This window comes from Oryzias latipes, chromosome 7 (genome assembly GCF_053564925.1).
Source record: "Oryzias latipes strain Hd-rR chromosome 7, Olatipes_Hd-rR_3.1".
Lineage (NCBI taxonomy): Eukaryota > Metazoa > Chordata > Actinopteri > Beloniformes > Adrianichthyidae > Oryzias > Oryzias latipes.
Window position 1 is genome coordinate 18,138,295 of NC_136243.1, and position 21,470 is coordinate 18,159,764.

The 21,470-nt window shown below is 36.5% G+C and overlaps 1 protein-coding gene across 5 annotated transcripts in view; it reads right to left on the reverse strand.

Moving 5' to 3' along the window:
• Positions 1–15,181: 15,181 nt before the first annotated feature.
• Positions 15,182–21,470, reverse strand: part of LOC144981323 (cadherin-like protein 26) — a 28,134-nt gene continuing 21,845 nt past the window's right edge. For all 5 annotated transcript variants that reach the window (XM_078950423.1, XM_078950424.1, XM_078950426.1 and 2 more), the window contains 5 exons: positions 18,660–18,845; positions 17,966–18,237; positions 17,704–17,849; positions 17,390–17,614; positions 15,182–17,310 (listed from right to left, as the gene is read on the reverse strand). In XM_078950423.1, coding sequence (XP_078806549.1) covers positions 17,114–17,310; positions 17,390–17,614; positions 17,704–17,849; positions 17,966–18,237; positions 18,660–18,845 — 1,026 coding nt within the window. In that variant the 3' untranslated portion in view covers positions 15,182–17,113. The remainder of the gene's footprint in view (positions 17,311–17,389; positions 17,615–17,703; positions 17,850–17,965; positions 18,238–18,659; positions 18,846–21,470) is intronic.

Genomic DNA, 21,470 nt, shown 5'->3' on the forward strand with positions numbered 1-21,470 from the left:
CTATAGAGGAGGTCATATAGCATGTATAGTACTTCTTATCAGTGTCATTTTGTCTTTTAAAAATGGTTCATGGAACCAAGCTCACTTTCCAAGAACACCTGTTTTCCTACTTTCAACAACTCACTCGTGGCAACTGAACAACTCTAATTGGGAAATGAATGCCAAGGGTCTTGCTCAGGGGCATGACAGTAGGATTAATCCTACCCAAACAGATGCTTGACCTGTGACCAAAAGCACATTTTCCTACCCGGTTCTCTTTGAAAACGTTTTGATGGATTCAAATGGCTTTTTCATTTACAGTTGTAATTCTACACATTTTACAAAGGAATGAAGTCCAGAAAATCCTCCATAAAGTGCTGAGAATCTGGTACCAAATGTATGGCTTCCTTGAGAAAACTGATCAGTACCACTCACTCTCCCACCAAAGTTTTGAACCCTGATTGCTAGAGTGGATCTCTTTGCCGGACTAAAATGCATCATCCAGTTTCATACAAACTTATCACTCGCACAACCTGTTTGCCAGCTGTCTCTTCATGCTACAAGTACAGATTTGCATATTAACTTGAAGGTGTGTTACCAATCTCAAAAGTACATGTGTGGTTCATGCAAAGCATCGTAATTTTCTGATGAGAACACAGGCTAAAGAACATTACCTAAGTTTCACAAAATTTCCATTGGTGGAAAAAAAAAACATCCTTTGACATCATTACCTCATTGTGATAGACTGCAGATCCGCCAATTATACTTTCTAAAGTCTTGAAATCACACTTTTCAGTATTTATCACATATTTGTCACATCCAAAACAACACAAAGAAATTGATAATTGAAACAGGCGTGGAAAACAATGATGATAATCTAATTATCATTTTTTTCTTGCACAACATTTGTAACCAATTATTGCAATCAAACAACTTCTATAACCGTCAGTTAGATGTCTGCATCTCTCAACAGTTATTTTGGACCACACCTTGTGGGTAAACAGCTCCAATTGTCACATGTTTGCAGCGTGCCATCTCCACATAGTATATTTCAGTTCCTGTAGATCAGGTCCTTACAGCAGGCCACTGTGGGATAATCCACTGCTTTGGATCTCGCCATTCTTGGATGTTTTTTGGTTGACCCATGATCTCCAAACTTTGACCAAGTTTTCTGATTCTTGACAGCATATTGCATCTTTTGCAGAATGCCCTGTTCCTCTTTATGTAACAGTAAGAACTTTATTTTCTTGTTACGCTTCTTTAGTTTTCTTTTTTCTTTTGCATCTGTACGTAAAGTTGCTGTGCTTTAAAGATGACTTTCCCCAATAAAAAGAACCAGCTTTCTCTCCTCTTTCTATAGAATTTTCTCCAGAAGCTTTGTTGCTTGACAATATTATTTCTGTTCTAACTTTTTTGATATTTTGCTTTCAACAGTAGCGACCTCAATAGTCCTCTCCACAATATCCTCTTTATGTAAAAGAGTGAGTTGGTCGGACATTCACTTACTTGGACCTTGAGCTCAACATTGACAGTTTGAATGATGCTCTGGAGTCTTTACCTAGCAGTCATATACTCTTTAATTTGTCAACATTTTCTTAATTTGCAGACCCAGTTCAGAGTTTATTGTCTGTAGAGCCGCCATGCTTCAGAGGTAGTGTGGTCGACCTCTGATCGGTAGATCACACTACAGATCCTACATTGCCCCGCCTTTGTTTCAAAGTGTCCTTGGGGAAGTCACTGAACCCACATTGCTCCTGGTGATCATAGGGTGCACCCATGTGTTTGGCAACAAAGTGTGAATGTGTGTTTAAATGGGACTTTGACTGTGAAGCGCTTTGGGCCTTCTAAAAAAAACATTAACATAAGTATAGGTTTTTACCGTTTAATAATTTCAAGTGAAAAGGAACATCAAGCTGCTAGAACATCAAGTCTTTCCTTTTGACAAGCTCATTTGTGATTTTGAATTATGCCCTCTTATTAATCACTTATTACACATGGAAAGACATCTGTGATGTTTAAAAAAAGAAAAAACATAACGTCATCTTTTTTCAAGCCAGCCCAAGCCAGTTTTACTATTTTAGTTTCTTAAAAAGCTGTTGAAGAAAGGTTACGGCGTTGGTCCTTTTGATAAGTTTACTCCATTTCAAGGTTAATTTATGAAAATATGGTGGTTTGGTTCATATCTAACATATTTTTCTAAGTTTTATCAGATTCACAAGGACATTGTGACTCTTAGCACATGCATGTAGCACGACTTTAAAGTTTTCACAAACAGCAATTCATTCAAAAAGATGTGTATTATTTTGTGAATTCGTTTGAACTTTTATTCTGGATGGATTTTTTTCTTCCAGTGACTTTTGTTCATTTCTGTGGGTTCTAAACCAGTGATTTCCAGAGAAATGTGTGCAGGCTGGAGGACGGTTGTCCCTCAGGCAAGAGGAGAAATAAAAGAGGAGCTGAACGTGTCGTTGCAGGTGAGCGGAATGATTCACATTGAGAAGTTTTTTTTTGGCATTTACTTTTAGATTGCCACATAGTTTTGTAAAGCTAACAGAGGTACAGGGCATGTTTGCACAGAGGAGCACAGTGAGGCTCAATCATGCTGGAGTTTTCGGTCTATAAGAAAGAAATGTACACATAAAGCCAAAGAAAGTTATAGATAAAAGTCATTCTCTTTACTTACCATTTACTTCAACGGCAAACATCCACCAACCTCTGCTGTCTCCTTTTTTTTCTTGTTCAAAAAAGAGGGAAAAAGTTGAAATGGGAACAGTACATTTAAAAAAATACATAGTTATGTGGAAATAAATTAGAAAAAGAAAAGAAAATACCAGAAGTATTTTTAAATAAGAATAAACAGATTTTTTTTTTTAACTGCATCTCCCATCATTAAAATGTAAAAATATGAGAAATTAAATACCAAAAATTGTTATGTAGATAAAAAAGTCAAAATGTGTTCAACTAAAAAAAATGCATCTTTATATTTCAGTGAAGAAAAAATGCTACTCCACATTCATTTTTAAATTCTGTTACCTTTTACAGAACCCCAAATCTTTTCCTTTTAGCTGCTTCCTGTGGAGTTTGAACTGTGAAGGTTTTTCACCTTGTCTAAATGCCCCCCAGTGGGTTAAGGTTAGGGTTTTCACCTTGTCTAAATGCCCCCCCAGTCAAGTAATGTTAAAGAACTTTAAGTGAATTTAGTTAACATGAACCACCCTTTAAGAATTCTTACTTCTCACCTTGGAGAGCTGTGCCTACAGTTGATATTCTTTTAATACATGCCAATTTGGCTCACTCCCTCAAAGAACCATTTGGTGATATTCACCCCCCTATCCTTCCCATGAGGCTTAGTGCCAATCTCAAATGGAATGAGTTCAAACTTTTTAAATCCATGACCCAACAAGTCTTGGGGCAGACCCTTTTAGTGAGTCAGTAAATGTTGAAATGTCAACCTTGACACTTTTTTTCCTTGTTTACCCACTGCTTCATTTCAGTGTGAGATTACAAGCCTGATAGAGGTTATTTACACGAATACATTTGGAGTGGAATCAACTTAATTGCCCTTTCTACAGTAACTATGTAGGCTTATAACCTCCAGCGAGGAACGATCAAGGAGAGCAAGTTCAAAGCAAGTCTTCATTTTCCATCAACTCTTAACCTGTGACTTCGTAAGAAGTGTAAATTTGTATTCTTTTTCTTTGTCTTTTTTTTTTAATGACAACATCTTTCTTGAAAAATGCCATATGCTCCTTTAGTTCTCGGTGCTGTCAATCAAAATAAAATAAAAACTAATTATTTGGGGTTTTTGTAGGGTGTGGTCTGTTCTTTCAGTGTGTATGTCATCCTACATTTTTATTTTTTTTACAGTTTTATTAGTAACATTTGATTTCCATCTTGTTATATCTAAAAGTACCAAAAACTAAAAAAAAAAACAAGTTGATAATTATTCAAACCCAAATGTCCAGTGAACAGTATTTCTGGTTTAACAAACAGAAAAAGAGTTTTCAGTATCAACAAAAACTGTATTTTAAAGTACAAAGGTGGAGCAGGTAAACGCTTGACACTGTAGTAACTGCATTATTTTGTCTAGTCAATGTAATTATAAGCCATAAAGTTGAATTTCGGTTGGGATTTCTCTGCATTTAAATGTTAAGTGTAATAAAAGTTACATTCAGTGTTTAAACAATGAAACGGATCACATTGACATAATTCAGTTTGACCTGGTGCAAGATTTGTGGGGAAAACAAACAAACACGAATATATGTAACCAGCCAAAACAAAAATGCACAGATAAACTGGATATGTACAGGCGGGACATTTATCATGAGCCGTCTAAGAATCAAACAATTCATTTGTAGTGGATTAATGTAGCTTCTTTTATAGATTTACTTTCTAAAACCAATCTTTAATCCTTTTTTGTTACACAAAAATGCATTCAAATGCCTTATCCCATAAAAACAGTGTCACTTACTGTCACATATTTAGTCAAAAATCATTTCATTATTGTCAACGGACAAAATCATGCATAGCTAATTTCTTCATCATATGGAAAAACCCTTCAATACAATTATATTTTGATTGTTTGAGATCTTGTTGAAAAATGGTTTTAAATCTACACTTGATTATGACTTGTAGATGTGGGAGTTTTTCAGTGTCACTGAGTTTAAGTCAATGACAAGAACCATCATCGCCTCAACCTGCCATTGTAACCTTGTCATTGTTCCAAAAATGTTGCTTGTGCTAGCTTTCCAAAATTCAGGGCCACACCCAAAAGATTTTCCTTCCTCGTGCCAGAGGTTTTCAGCCCTCAATCACATGTTTGTACGTCTCACAACAGTCTCCTCAAAATGCTTTTATTCTCTGTGAGTGAACAAAGCGAACTTGTGTATCTGGATTGTGCAGTCCTAAGTATAAAAAAATGATTTAAAAGGATAAAAGCAACAGATTTTTACTAAAGCGGACTTGCCGGACTGTAGCCAAACAAGGCTCTGTTCTTTCTTTGATACACTTGATAAACCAGTTTAGTGTTAAGCTGGCTCTCAGGACTTGATCCTTCAATAAACCTTAGTATTAGCAACCAAGCTTTTCATGCATCATTTCTTGTGTAGAAGTGGATCTTTCTTTGCAGAAATCCAATTCCAGATGTTCCCTGCTGGTAATATCCATTTTCTTAAATGTTACACATGTAATTTGCAGAAAACAGTGATTTATTTTGCTAATAAATTAATAAAGAATAGAGTCCTAAAACGCAGAATGCAAGACACATTTATTTTTTCTATTGTCAGGATCATCTTTATGGGTCAAATTCTGCTTCAGTTTAGCCATAACAACCTACATTGCCATCAAATTCTTGTTAATTTCAAACAGAATAGTAGATTTATTGAAATTATGAGGACTAGTGAAACTTAAAATATCACTCATCATATTTAAAGCCAGAAATAACTTACTTCCAATGAACACACAACAAATGTTCAAGGACAGAGACGGTGGTCACGAGTTAAGAAATCAGTTGAACTTCGAAAAGCAGTGCATTCGGACAAAAAAAAAAAAGAAAATGTGCTTATCAAATTGTGGTGTGGATTTATGGAACGGACAGGATGAAGGTTTAAAACAAACCAAAAGTTTATATGTATTCAAAAAACCTACAAGATGTCACTAATGGAACCCTAAAAAGCCAGAACTGCTCAATAAAAAAACAAAAAATGTCACTTCTGCGTAGGTGCTATGCAGAATGTAATGTGAACGTTTTGAACTAAACTGTAAATAGAAATACACACAGAAGCAGGTGTTGTAAAAAGGGATGGGATCATACAAGATTTCTCTTTAACCCACACTGTCTTGTTTTATCTGTCTAGTTTTAACTTGTGTTTTTATTTCTTTTTGTGTTTGAAATAATGAAAAAACAAAAGAAATTTGAAAATAGATTTGGAACCAAATGTGTGTTTACCACCGCATGTAAAATATGTCTAACGAGATAAAACATGACGATGTGTGCACTCACTATCTCTGAAGTCATGCATTGGAATGAGGACAGTGAAAATTTAAGCCTGAAGTAGGAAAGGAGATTGACAAAATTACTATAGCTGAGTGAAAGTAACGTTTGAAGCTCTGTTGGCTGATCCATTTGTCAATCAAATCCCCAGAGTTGTATTGTATGAAAAAAGTATAAAAAAAACTAAAAACAAGAATGTAAATAGACTAAAAACAAGAATGTAAATAGATTTGAGTTTACTATATTTTTTATGATTGGAGCCAAAAGGTATGTTTGTAACGTTTGAGTGTGTGTGGACAGGCCCCACTCCTTTTAGATTTGTTATACGTCTGAACCTGACCATAATGATTATAATCATCCAGCAACTTTTTGCTTTATAATGCTTTACAATCCTTTATACCCCCCCCCCCCCCCCCCCCTTCTATAATCACCCTCCTATCTCCCTCTCTTCTTCCCTTCTTCTCTTTTCCATCCGGTCCAACAAAAAACTGTCACAAATATAATTTATATGAATAAAGTTTAGTATAAATTACAAAAAGGGGTTTATTCTAATTCACCTCGTGTATCAGAAGATTCATAACCCCACACTGTAAAAATCTACAAGTTGACTCAACTTAAATTAATTTGTAACCTGCCTGCCTTAAAATTTTGATTAAAGCTAACAAATTATTTAAAGTAAATTCAACCTATTTGTTTCCCAAACTTAAAAGATCAAGTTTATATCACTTATTACTTTAAGAAATGTTTTTTTAAGTTAAATAAACAAATATTTTTATTGCATCAACTAAGGAAGTCAAGTATTCTCAACTAATGTTCTGATTAAGTCTAATTAGTTTCTTAAGTAATGTCAACTTGCAACTAAAACTACTTAAAAAAATGTGTTAGCCAGATTTAAAATTGAGTTGTGATAACTTAATTTGCGTTGTTGACACAACAAAATATACGTTGTTTTTTTTAACTACAAAATTAAGTACCCACAACAAATCAATAAGTTGTGTGAACTTGAATGTTTAATTTGGAAAATCTATCATTGAGTTCAAAATATTAGAAATATTTTGCTATCTTAAATCAAAATTTTAAGGCAACCCGGTTACAAATTATTTTAAGTCGGAAAAACTATCATTGAGTTTAAATTACTAGAAATATTTTGCTATCTTAAATCAAAATTTTAAGGTAGGCAGGTTACAAATTATTTTAAGTTGAGCCAACTTGATTTTTTTTTTCAGGATGAGTCAGCTCCTTAAACACAGAGGTCGGTCGGAGTTAAAGTTTAACACAAAGCAATGAGAAATGCCATATTAAATCCACTACTATGAAAACAGCATAATTTGGGATTAGAGACAATCTTAATAACTTGTGAAAAAACGTAACTCAAAAGTTATAATGTTATTAAAACAGTTTAAATCATCTTTTTGAAAAAAAAAAAAACATGTTTCTTACAATGTATCAGTTGTAAGTTAAATATGTCCAGCACAAGAGGCCTTCAGCTTTCATCTGTTTGCTCTGCTGTTGGACAGGACAAGTTAAAAAAAAATTAAAATAAATATATTAACTCTCATAGAAGTCTGCAAACTGATGATCCCAGGAGGCACACTTTTGATTCTACATAGGTGTAACCTGAAGCAAGACCAGTTGACTGGAATTTACTAAACTTCTACAACACAAAGTACTAAAGTATGAAGCCACGTGATCCACCCTGCTGTCAATCAAACATCCGGCCCACAAATATCTCCCAAGATGGGCTTCAAAACAGATATATATATATATATATATATATATATATATATATATATATATATATATATATAGATATATATATATATATATATATATATATATATATATATATATATATATATATATATAGCTCAGGTTTCCAGAGTTTCATAATGTAAAATATGGTGGCACTTCTCATGACAGTTCTGTTAAATTATGGCATATGGACCAAAGGTTTGCTACCAGAAGATAAAAACAGAGTTTGTCCAGTCACATTTTTTACATTTTCATGTATATAAGTTATCTCATATTTGCTTTGCAGAAGTGTCTGCATCCAAATCTGTTTCACAGGGAGGTGGAGGTGACACCCTTGGGAGAAAACGATTATTTTTGCGTCTTTTCAACATTCTCCTGAGAACCTGTGTTAGCTGTGTCTAAAATGAATCGAAGGACGCTCTGTGTTAGTTTATCTGTGAGAAAAGGCTTACACCTTTTGCTAATATGGAGATGCTAATGCATGCTTTTATCATAAGTAAAATAGATTATTGCAAAGCTTTGCTTGCTGGTCTTCCAAAAACCAACATTAGGATCATTCAGCTTCTCCAAAATTCTGCTGCACGAGTTCTCACCAAGACCAGGAAGCGGGCTAACAACACCCCAATTTTAAAATCCCTGCATTGGCTCACCAAATGCTTCAGGATTGATTTATTCTAAGACATATTTAACAGTTTTTAAATGTCTTAACTTCTTACTTATCAGATCTTTTAGTAAAGTGTGAACCCTCGCGGACCCTGAGATCCTCTGGTCTGTTAACCATTCTGACTGTAGGAACCAAAACCTACGGAGAGGCTGCGTTTCATCACTATGGCATTATGGAACAGTCTGCCAGAGGACCTTAGAGCCGCAGAGAGCATTCATGCTTTTAAGAAAAGGCTCAAGACCCATCTTTTTAACCTTGCTTTTAGCTAATTTTTAATTAATTTTATTTATTTATTTATTTATTTATCCATTTTATCTTGTTTTATGAACTTGAGAGTTCATAAAACAAGATAAACTAGAGTTCATAAAACTCATGTGTATATATATATATATATATATATATATATATAAAATATTTTGCATGGTTGAAGTGAGGAGTTTGACACTTTAAGAAATTCCCACCATGCTGTTAAAGTGCCGTTTATATTAATACTTTGAAAGCAGTCCTGTTTCTTAACTATTTGGCTAATAAACAGTAGATTTGACAGGTTGATCTTTCCACCTAACGCCTGTTCCAAGTCTAACCATGAGTTGGTTTCTGGATTGTTTTTCAACCATTTTAAGATGTATTGTAATCTATTTACTAAATAATAGTTGTGGAAGTTTGGTAGTTCAAAGCCTCCACAGCTTTTTGCAGATTTTAAAGTTTTTAGACTGATTCTTGCAGGTTTATTGTTCCATAAGAAGCTTGATATAGATGAGTCTAATGCTTTAAAACAATTTAGTGGTGGTTGTGAGGGAATTATCGAGAAGAGATAATTAACTTTAGGCAAAATTGTCATTTTAATAGTGGCTACCTTGCCCAAGAGGAACAGAGATAGATTGACCCAGCGGGTTAGATCGTCATGCATTCTTTTCAGTAATGCGGTGTAATTTAGTTGCACCAGTTCTGATAATTTGGGGGAGAATTGGATTCAATTGAATCCAGAATGTCAAACACGCCGCTGCCTGGAGAGGAGGCAGACCCAGGAGAATCTTCAGGGCATTCACACTTGGAGGAGGGGGTGGTGGTGTTTGATTTCCCCATGACGCAGGTATGATAACACTCGTTAATGAATTTCTCCAGGTCCTCCAGGCTGACAAAAAGGCCTGGGGTTTTTAGCGAAGGATACACACAAATTGTACTAGTTAGATATAAGATTCAACTTTCTATCAAACAAATTTTGGAATAACAGTGACATTAAAATGTATACATATATACATGAATTCATTAATGCAACAGGCAATTTATACTTCTTTAGATTTTTAGTCTACATGAAAAGATTGCTGCAAACACCTAGAGCTAAATGTAGTCAATACATCTAAAAGGAAGCGTTCAGCTTTTCTGCTTTAAAGCTGATTATTCTTGCAGCACTTGTGCCTTGATCCTAAGGACATACTGTTAAATTTTGCTCAATAGAATCTAAAACAGCATAGTTACGGCACATTAATATATGTTCAAAGGAGCATTTAAATAGTTGGATTGTTTGCCTTTTTCCTTCTGTAATACATTTATTTAATCTTATTTTGAAAGACAAAATAGTTTCTTTATGTTAGGCCTCTCTTTAAGAGCCTGTTTAAACAAGAAACATTGTACACCCTCTTTAAAACAACAAATACCTGCAGTGAAACAATTTCTGCAAAAACGGGATTAAGTTGTGAGGAGTACCCGTGTAATGCCGGTCTGCTTGATGCCATCAGGTACAGTTTTCGGTAACGAAAGAACTTGTTCGGCCTTAAATAAATGTAGAAAAATATTACTGATTGAAATCAGGTTTTTTTTTTATCAACTTTTTGCTAAGAGCCTGTTTAAACAAGAATTGCCATATCATGTTTTCCCTGATATGGCAACTAATGAAGTCCAGAAAAAACATTGGCGGTTTCTGGATCATCCAGAAACTGCAAACCATCCTCCAAGTTGCTGAGTGAAAGGGTATAGCTGATGAGTTGATCAACTACATTATCACTCGCATCAGCCTTATCAATTACAACGATTTTCTGTAGGATTTAAAACCAAAAGGAAACTAATCATAAAGAATACCTTACATGATTAAATAATTTGCTGTCAGGAAATTAAAGCCCTCAATAGATCATCCGGCTGGTGGACGGATTTGTGGAATGTTCTGGAGAAAATCACCTGCTGCTCAACGCGGAAAAGACCAGAGAAATGGTGACTGACTTCTGAAGGAAAGGGACAGTCTTGCAGCCTCTCTGCATCCTGGGCAAGGATGTGGAGAGGATGGAGGAGTAAAAATTCCTGAGAGTGACTATCGACAGCAGACTGAGCTGGTGGAACAACAGTACTGCTGTGTACAAAAAAGCCTGCAGCAGACTCTACTTCCTAAGAAAGCTGAGGTCCTTTAATGTGTGCAGCAAGATGCTGGAGATCTTTTACCAGTCTGTGGTATCCAGCACCTTGTTCTCCTCGGTGCTCTACTGGGGAAGCAGCATAATATGAGAGAAGAGGAACTCGTACCTTTTTAATTTGATCAGGAAGAGGAATATCTGACAGAAGATCTGACCGTACACTTGAAAAAGGCTCTCGCTCTGATTTGTCCTGCAGACAAAGACAACAGATGTCTGACTGACAAAACATGTTTTATTCTATCAAAAAGCACTACATACGTTGTTGGAGTTCATTTTATTGGTAGTCAATGTTGAGGACTATTTAAAAAAAAAACGTCAGTTAATGTTTACTTTTTTAGCTGTACTAGCAGTCACTGTTTTAAAGATTCTATTTTATTGGTAAATACAAGATTTTAGTTTGAAACTAAAAGCAACTGCGAATAGTTGGACTACCTCCCTATTTTTGTAAACTGTTGAGAAGTGAATAGACATTCATAGTATTTAACAAAAGTGTGCAATATTTACTTAAACAAAAGTAGGCATTGGATCCTACAATTTTAGCAAATTCTAGGCCAATCTCTAAACTACCCTTTATCTCTAAAGTACTCAAAAGCATAGCACACATTCTGATAATCGTTTTTTCTATCCTTGAGGTCTTCCAGTCAGGGTTCAAAGCTTTACATAATACAGAGTCAGCTCTTTCTAAAGGGTTTTTTGATCTGTTCTTAGCGACAGACTCTGCTGATTGTGTGGTTCTTGTGCTTTTAGACTTGTCAGCCACCTTTGACACTGTTAATCTTGGAATTTTAATTTCTTGTCTTGAGCAGTGGGTTGGAGTAAAAGGACTGGCATTGACGTTGTTTAAATCTTACTAGAGTGAGCAAACCTTTTGTGTAAGTCTTGGAAACCATGTATCCTCTTCTGCCCCCTTGACACGGGGGTGCTTCAAGGCTCCGTTTTAGGCCCCCTTTTATTCTCCTTAAATGGAGAATAAAACTCAGACTTTATTTATTTATATAGCACCTTTCATTTCAGTGAAGAAAACACAAAGCGCTTAACATAAAAGCAGATAAAATAATCATAAAAAAGGAAAATTATTAAAAACAGAAAACACAGGACAATCACACACAGAAGGGACCCCCCCCCCACCAGGTTCCTTTCTCCACCCACCCCGTTCCCTCAGTAGAACCCTGAACAAACAAAGAACTGTAGCTAAATGAAGGTCTGGCTTGGTACTGCTGTGAGAAAAAGACATAATGGGGATCCATTCATTTCAAGGCCCAGCCCAACCACGGGAGTCATTACCACAGTGCCCACCCAACACAGAGCAGCCTAGGGCCCACTCCATGGCTATTAGACCACAGAGCGGGACCCCAGCCAGCCGGGCACCGCAGCAACAGCACCCCCTACAGGTTAAACTGGTGGTGCCCCAGAACAATGGATCCCCAAGAGGAAACACTGGATTATGAAATATCAGAATACAAATTATAATAAAATAACAACAATAAAAACAGGGAAATAGCAATATTTGTATTCAAAAAATAGAATACGTAAGATGATTAAAACATAACCTTAAATATCATAAGTATAATAAAAAAAGAGAGTAGGATATTAAAAACATAAAGATAATAATAATAGTCCTTAAAAACTAAATAAATAAAATAGATAAATTAATAAATAGATAAATAATAAAAACATAAGCAATAATCAAAGTCATGTAAAAGCTAGACTAAAAAGGTAGGTCTTGAGCCTCTTCTTAAAAACCTCTGAGGAACAACTAAGAGGCGAGTGCCGGAGGACCTCAGGGTCCGCGAGGGTTCATACTTTGAAATAATATAATTTAAATAAGAAGGCCCAAGACCATTAAAACATTAATAAACCATTAAAAGAATTTTAAAATCAATTCTGAAACGCACCGGGGGCCAATACAGCGATTTTAAAACTGCTGTAATGTGTTCCCACCCTCTGGTCCTCGTCAGAACTCGTGCCGCTGAGTTCTGCAATAATTGTAGATTTGAGATCAACTATTTGGGTAAACCAGAGAGCAGGGCATTACAATAATCTAAACGACTAAAAATAAAAGCATGCATTAGCACCTCTGTGCTGACAAGAGAGAGGAATGGGCGGACTCTGGCAATGTTTTTAAGATGATAAAATCCTGTTTTTACAACGTTTCTGATGTGAGGAATAAAACTCAGCTCAGAGTCAAAAAGAACGCCTAGGTTTCTCACACATTGAGAAGGTTTAAATTTCCTAAGTTTGGTTAAAATCATCTCTCTCTTGTCCTCAGGACCAATGATTAAAACTTTTTTTTTGCTTTGGTTGAGCTGTAAGAAGTTTTCTGCCATCCGTGACTTTATATCTATTATACAGTTAAAAAGGGTGTTGGTTCAAGGTCATCAGAAGACACGGCGATGTAAATATGTGTATCATCAGCATAGCTGTAAAAGTCAACGCAAGGCTGTGTATCATCAGCATAGCTGTATAGGTCAACGCCGTGTCTCCTGAAGATATTCCCAAGAGGCAACATATATAAATTAAAAAGTATTGGACCTAAAATCGACCCCTTGGGGAACCCCACAACTGATTTCATAGAATCTTGAGGGCCGAGTATCCTTACATACAAAAAAGTGTTGATCTGTGATATAGGAGTGAAACCAGTTGAGAGTGGGTCCTGAGAGGCCAACCCGACTCCTAAGTCTGTCTAATAAAATCTGGTGATCTACCGTATCGAAGGCGGCACTAAGATTTAGCAGTACCAGAACAGAAAGTTTCTGCGAGTCATAATTATGTCTGATATCACTTAAAAATTTTAAAAGGGCCGTCTCAGTACTGTGATTTGTCCTAAAACCAGATTGACATTTTTCAAGAACATTATGTTCATTTAAAAAATCATGCAATTGAGTAAAAACAATGTTTTCAATAATTTTACCTAAAAAATGGTCAGCTGGATACAGGTCTGTAATTGTCTATGATATTTGGATCCAAGTTACTCTTCTTCAGAAGGGGCCTCACCAACGCCGTCTTACAGGCAGAGGGGAAGACCCCCGTCTGAAGAGAGCAGTGAACAATGTTTAAAAGCTCTGACTCAAAAAATCCACAAGATGTTTTAAAAAGAGGAGTGGGAATGGGATCTAAAAGGCAGGTTGTAGTGTTTGCTTGGGAAAAAACTCGACCAAGCACATCTGCATCAACCAGGACAAAACTCTCCAGTGTTTCCTCGGGTAAAGATACCACATGCTGGGTAAAATCCATACTATTTAAAATATTGGAAAACTCAGAGGCAGAAGGATCATCCATGTTGTCAACGTGAAGATTAAAATCCAGTTATTAAAATCCTATTGTGCCTCAGAAGAATGACTGATAAAAACTCAGAAAAATCTTGTAAAAAAACGGAGGGAGGACTTGGTGGTCTATAAACAGTCACTACTAAAATAGGTGGGTTGCTGAACAGGAAGGAATGATGCTCAAATGAAGGATAATCAGTTAAAATAATGGTTTCAGTTTTTAAACCTTGTTGACCAATTGATGCTGTTCCACCACCTCTCTTACCTTCCCTTACAGAAAATAAAAAAATTAAAAAGTCCCCCTTGTGTAGTTCTGGGATTTTTGCTTGCCGTTCTTGTGATCATTTTGACCCAGCAGGGCTCTTGCGGGGAATCCCAGATCAAGGGAGATTATCAGTGGTCTTGTGTGTCTTCCATTTCCTAATAATTGCTCCTACAGGACTTCATAGGTTAATTGGTTACTCTAACTTGTCGCTTGGTGTGAATGTGAGTGTGCATGGAAGTGTGATTGTGGCCCTGTGAAAGACGGGCGACTTGTCCAAAATGTCCCCTGTCATCGCCCATGAGTGGGCAAAAACAGGTTTAAAAGATGAATAAATGTGGAGGGTGCATATAAGCTTGCATTTGTTCTTGGATGGTTACCATTAAAACTTGATAGGAACTATTTTCTGTTTTGCTCTGACTGGATTCCAAAAATGTCCGATGTGATATCTCTGCTCACAAAATGTCTCATAATTGGACTTTCGATCAAAATTTGAAGTAATTATTAACGGAGGATCAGTGCTGCAGTTTAACGACTTGGAGTTTTAACATTTCAAATAGTTTCCAAATCTTTCTCAAACTATTTTTTTTATCTAGAAAGAGACGTAAATGGACTTCAGTTATAAGTAAAGGTAAGACCAGTCTGCAAATTGTGTGTGCTGCTGTGTCTGTTTTAGTCTGAAGCATCCACCCTGGTGTTTTTAGGAACCACACTGAAACGCTATACAAATTTCATTCTTTCTTTGCCCAATTTGTACCTGTTAGGTGGATGGAAAGAATAAGAAGATATGAAATACAGTCAATACTTGGCTAATACAGACCCTTTAACCCTCCTGTTATGTTCTTTTGTGAGGAACAGAGATGATGTTCCTGGGTCAATTTGCCCCGGGGCATATTTTATTAATTAAAAGATGTCTGAAACTAAAAAAAATCCTAACAAGCAGTGTGAATATTTCATTACTAACTCCATTATTAATTATTCTATCAAAACTTAGTGAAATGGTGTTCCTTACCTCTAACAGCTAGTGGTTCAATTATTCGATAATTCACTTGTTTTTCTTAAAAATACACGTTCAAACTTTTTAAAAAAATTTCACTGCTGTATTACTTTTGAAAGACTACCATATAAAATACTATAGTTTTACATAACATTGAAACAATCTGAAATTTTGTTTTACATACATGCACTGTGAACCAGAAAAAAACAAAATCACAATACAACAGACAAGCAATCGCAATATGAAGTTGTATGTGGGTCTGTACATATACACAGCACAAGAGTGACAAGTCATCACACTGTGCTTTGTGAAAATTAATTTTGCGCATTTCGCACAGGTCATGCTTGTCTTGACCTGGATCCTGTTTCCGGGCCGTCCCCCCAAACTCCATCTGGATGAAACTCGTCTACTGGACTTTAAATATGTAGTTGTAGGGTTAGATAAATTAATTCTTCTCTATGGGTTCTGGTAAATTGCCTGCCCGTCCTGGGGGAGGATCCCTCCTTAATGTGGGCTCCAATGAGGTTTCTTAGCTTTTTCCGGAATCTGTTTTTTTTAGGAGTTTTTCCTTACCGCGAAGGAGGGTCTAAGGGAAGGGATGACTGTTTAGTTCAGTCTGTTTAGTTAGTTCAATTTAGTATTTTCCTATTGAATTCTATGTATTTATGATCCTTTTGATTTTATGCTTTACTTTTTCAATTACCGACACGAAGCCCATCGAGACGACTGTTGTTGTGAATTTGGGCTTTGTAAATAAAATTGAATTCAATTGAATTGACATGGTCACATGAGTCACTGCCGTCCTAGTGGGCCCTGGCACTGTCTTTATCATGTTTTCTGCAGACAGGTTTGTCTGACGCATATTTGGGGATGAAGACCAATGTACTTCACCATTCTTTAAAATGGATGTCTTGCTTGGAGGAAAAGGAATAACAATTCCTTCATCTGGTTCAAAATCAGAATCATTAGAATCAAAATTTAGCTCAAGAGATTCTTCTTCTGACCATGATCAGTGATGACTTCCAGAGCCTCCTGGACTGTCATCGTTCTGCTTCTGCTGCTCATTTTGTAAAGTTCTGCCTGTGCAACAGGAAGGACTCCCATGCAGAGAATCTTTATATGTTTTGCCCCTCCCCTGTTGAGTGTCCACTGAATGTGGGTTGCGTTTTCCCGCGAGAACATACATGGTTCCTGTCAAAAGTCACAACACCTATAGTATGCATGCTGAAAAATACTTTTAACTATTTTTCCTTGATGTTCAAATTTTATAACGGGTCAATTTGACCTACATAACATAACACAAGGGTTAAAAAAATTGAATATCATAAGAAAGTGTATTCATTTCCACAACTCCATTCAAAAACTAAACTTTCTTGGAATGCTTATCCAAGAAAGTATATTTTTGTAATTGGTTTCAATCATTTGTTTACTTATTTTTTTTTACATAAATTGGGGTTCCAGGTCATAAAACCCATGAATATAGAATTTCGAGAAAAGAAAAAAAAAGAAATCTGCCCAAATTTTGCAGGACAGTAAAGTTATGAACTCAGTTTCACCAATTACTCATTTACTGAACTCAAAGCACCTACACAGGTTCCCCAGATGTCATTACATTGGTTCGGTTTGGTTCATTTGTCTCAGTTCAGTTCAGTATGGGGAAGAGTTTAGAATTGACAATTAACCAGAAGACCGTCATTGATTTCATTGTAAGTGGGCAAACCTACTAAATTACCAAGGGATCAAATACTTATTTCCTCCACTGTATATGTCCTAACTTAAAAATAGAAGGATTCCAACTAAAGTCCAAAGCCAGGTCCTCCAAGGTTAGTTGAAAGTGCCAGTTTTGAACAACATGTATTCTTCTCCTCACAGTCACACACCACCACTTCCAGTGTCTCATGTCCCTCATTGTTCTGTTGGTCTTGCATCCGCAGTGGTATAGAATATTTTCCATAGGGGAGTGGCTTCAGGCTGACAAGGCCACCTTGCTGACCTGGTGAAACATGTAAAGACAGATATGTAGCTGCTTTATGCTCTAGTTTAGTCAAATGGATTAACAGATGTTTACAGACCATAAGCAGGATCTAGTTCCCAATGCATCTCGTCTTCCTCATTATCAAAATAGAAAGAAAATGGTCCACTATAGGGGTCAGCATCCAAATCCTGCACAGGTATCATCACTTTGTTGTTCTTGTTTCCACACAAAATGAGGCTGTTGTTGACCAGTTGTGGCTTGTGGTCATTGATGTCCCTCAAGTGAATACTGACATTACAAAAACTTTTGGCTGGAGGTTTACCTTCAAAATCACAAAAATGAAAATCTTTCAATTTAACTGATTTGCTAAGAACAGCATTATCAAACTATGTTTCAGGTTTGTTTCAGTACCATCATCTATGGCAGCAATAATGATTTTGTAAACATTGTCATCATCCACGAAGGGTGATTCTCTGTCCATCTTCTTAGTTCCCTTGATTTCTCCAGTTTTTTCATCAATAGACACCCAGTTAGCTGGATCTTCTACTAATTCAAACCTGGAAACAGAGAAAAGAGAGTAGCAACTACTATTTAAATGTAAGCAAGAAAATAATATTAGTTGTTTATGACTTTCTTACATTCACAGTTTACATGCAGTCCACAAATATTTTACCTGAAAGAAGAAGAGTCTGGATCATAAACCTTTGGGGTGAAGAGCACCCTGCCTGGCTCTGATTCTTCTTTCTCATATACATCAGCTTTTGGTGGCTGAAACACTGGTGGGTCATTGTCATCAATTATAGTAATTGTGACACTGATTGAGTCAGGACGATAAAGTTTTCCGTCCTGTTTAATCAGTTTGCCATTCACACACTTAGTAAATGGTTCAATGTTTTCTACCCCAATCTCCAACTCAACCATCGTGGTGATTTCATAATTCTTTTCCTGCAAAAGACACACAGAAATTAATAGAGGTCCAACTACTTTTTGAGCCATGTAGAAAATTATAATCAACAAATTGGACTAATATTTGTTACAAAGTTTTGAAAATGCTGCAATAAATCCACAAATCAGTTGTTTTCCAAAATAATTTTTCTCAGGCAAAATAATCCTGTAGTTTTGTTAGTTTTCACATGAAAGAATTGATCCTTTTATCAGCTTGAAAATAGTCTTTTATGATCCAAAGAACATTTTTAAAAGTGGAAATGAGAACAATTTCTAACCAAATGGCACTGAATCAGAAATAAAATCAAATTGTGAACTAATGCATTGTATTAAGAAAAATATTTTAGTAATGTGATACTTAGCAAATATGTTTTACAAAACAAATGTAAGGATTCTCTCGGACAGGAAAAAAATGTTATTACCTTGACAATATTAAAAATACCCTCATTTGTTTTTGGGTCAGTTTCCACTTTGAAAATTCCTTCCTCATTTCCGCTGATGAAGAAGAACTTGGCATGCCAGCCATCAGTGTTGGGAGTGTCTTTGTCCTCTACTGGAAATCTGAAGACATCCCTGTAGAGTTTCATTTCATGTACTTCAGTCTGGAACTGAAAAAAACAACAACAATGTAGATGTTGCACGATTATCCATTAGTTATCCATACTTCTAGTAGTTCATTTCTATCACTTATCCTGAATTTGGTCGCGGGGGCAAGAAAAGACAAACTTTCTCCTACTGGCTCCTATTGTGCTCTAATAGGAGTTTGCAGAGCCAGTCAAGAGATTAAATTTTTCCAATTTGGGATGAAAATGGTCTTTTTCTGTGGAAGACACTTAAATTAAAAACAAAAAAAAGCTGAGTGAGCTGCAGATGAGCCACGCTCGGGCACCATTTGGTGGTTCAACCCCCCAATCCAACCCCCTTAATGCAGAGTGTCAAGCAGGGAGCCACTGGGTCACATTTCTTGGTATGTCTCGGCCTGGGATTGAACCCACGACCTTCCAGTTAGCAGACACTCTAACCACAAGGCCACTATCCAGCTCTTTTTGCATTTTGCATCTGTGACCCTGACTGTTCTTTCCAGGCCTGTAACTCATGGATAATGTTTTGCTAGTTTTGTCAATATTAGCTTTTGTTGTGGGTGTAGTCAGCTGAATCAAATAGTGGGATCTGTTCGACTCACGACATCCTCCTTTAAGTGGCAGTGGTCGCCAGAAGAAAGCATCCCACATGGATAACAGTGATTTTGCATTCACTATACAGCAGATGGTATTATTTCCATGTTTTATTCCAATGGTTTATTTATCTAATGTCTGAATTGAATTCTTTTTTAACACATAATTTTTGCAGGATCCAAACTACAATTTTTGTTTTAAATCTAATATTGGTGCCCACAGGTTTTGTTGCTATGTTTTTTCTTATTTTTTTTACCTTTATTTTACCAGGAGGGTCCCAGTGAGATAAAAATCCTCTTTTTCAAGGGAGCCCTGGACAAGAATCAACAAAAAAATACAACAAATGTTTAACAATTACAAAAGAGTTACAATGCAGATTGAAGTACATATAAATTGATTAGTTAAAACATGTACAATTCAAAGAAGTATAATTGAGTGTAGTGATCTTTCTTGCCCTCTTGTTACCATTGTCTAACATGTATGTCTTGTTTTACTTAATCTTTTGTTTAACAATTTTGTTATAGATGTTATCAATGTAATATTTTCCACAAGGAAAAAGAGTACATTGAGTCTTGAAATTAAACACTATTTATTTTATGGTCACAATGTGTTGCCGTAGTTTAACTAATACTTCTCAGAGCTTTACATTGGGTTATAATGTTTATGTTGTTTTCTTGAGTTTGTTTTATTTTTTACAAGATTTCTGTAATGATTATTGCCTTATAATTTTAATGAGCAGTGTGGAGCAGGGGGGCATTACTGAACTTTTCCCTGGTGGCTCTCTACATTCCACTCCTGACATGACACTTAATTAAGAGGCCTTATGGGTTTAATCAAACCTCCAAAATGAACATATGTCAGATGTTTTTACTCAATTCATTCATTCAGACATCTTCTTCCGTTTTATCCCTTTCGGGGTCACGGGGCTGCCGAAGCCTATCCCGGCCACTTGTGGGCAAAGGCAGCGGGCACCATGGACAGTTCGCCAGTTTGTGGCAGGGCCTGACTGAGTCAAATGATTAAATCTATTGTCAGAATGGTTAATTAAGTATAAAACAAATGTTCTTATCTTTCAGATTAAAATACATCCAAATCATCATGTAGAAAATAATACTGTTATAGTTTAAATGTTGCCAACATTTTAAGGTTACATGTTATAACTAAATTACCTTATGGTCACAAAAAGTGTATTTTTATAAAAACAGTAGTGAACTTTTACAGCTGTCCCTCAGTTTTGCGTGTAAGAAACTGGACCAAATGATTCCTTCAGCGGTCACAGGCCGTCTGGTTTAGCTATTGCATTAATAACATAATTCAAAGTAGAGCCCTGCGCAGGACCATTTTCTTCATCCCGCTTCCGCCCGCGCCCGCTGAATTTCTGACCAATCCCGCCCGCTCCCGCAACGTATGCGTTACACTCCCGCCCGCACCCGCAATATGTATGTCCAATCCCGCCCGCACCCGCAAAACTAATAGAATTTAGTCCCGCACAGTAATAGAGATGCATTGATTTTGTATCGTCTCCCGTCCCGCAGGAAAAAAAAGTGTATTTGTATTGATATTATTAAAGAGATTCATGTCCCTCTTCCAGCCTCATCTTTTCCTGCATTCCTCTTTTGTGTAATTTGCAACTTAATTATTAAATATATTTTCACAAATCCTGTTCGGTTAAAAGTGTGCGTGTGTGCGTGTGTGCGCGCGCAGACAGACGGCCTAAAGCGTGCTCTTAGTAAGAGGCGGGGCGGGGCGTTGCACACCCCCAACAACAGGTTAGATGACAGAGGCCATTGGGCGTCTCTACCTGGTGCCTTCACGGAGCTTCAGTACATAGGAATCCAACAGCCGCACAGCCTAACGTAGTCTGCTATTATATATTCATGAGATATTCATGGCAACACGTATCCCGCGGGTTTTTATTTTAGCCGCCTGCTCCCGCCCGCAGCACAATTCAAACCGCCCAATCCCGCGAGATTTGGGTTGGGTCCCGCGGGACCCGGCAGGACCCAATCCCAATGCAGCCCTCTAATTCAAAGTACACAAACACACTCCTTATACATA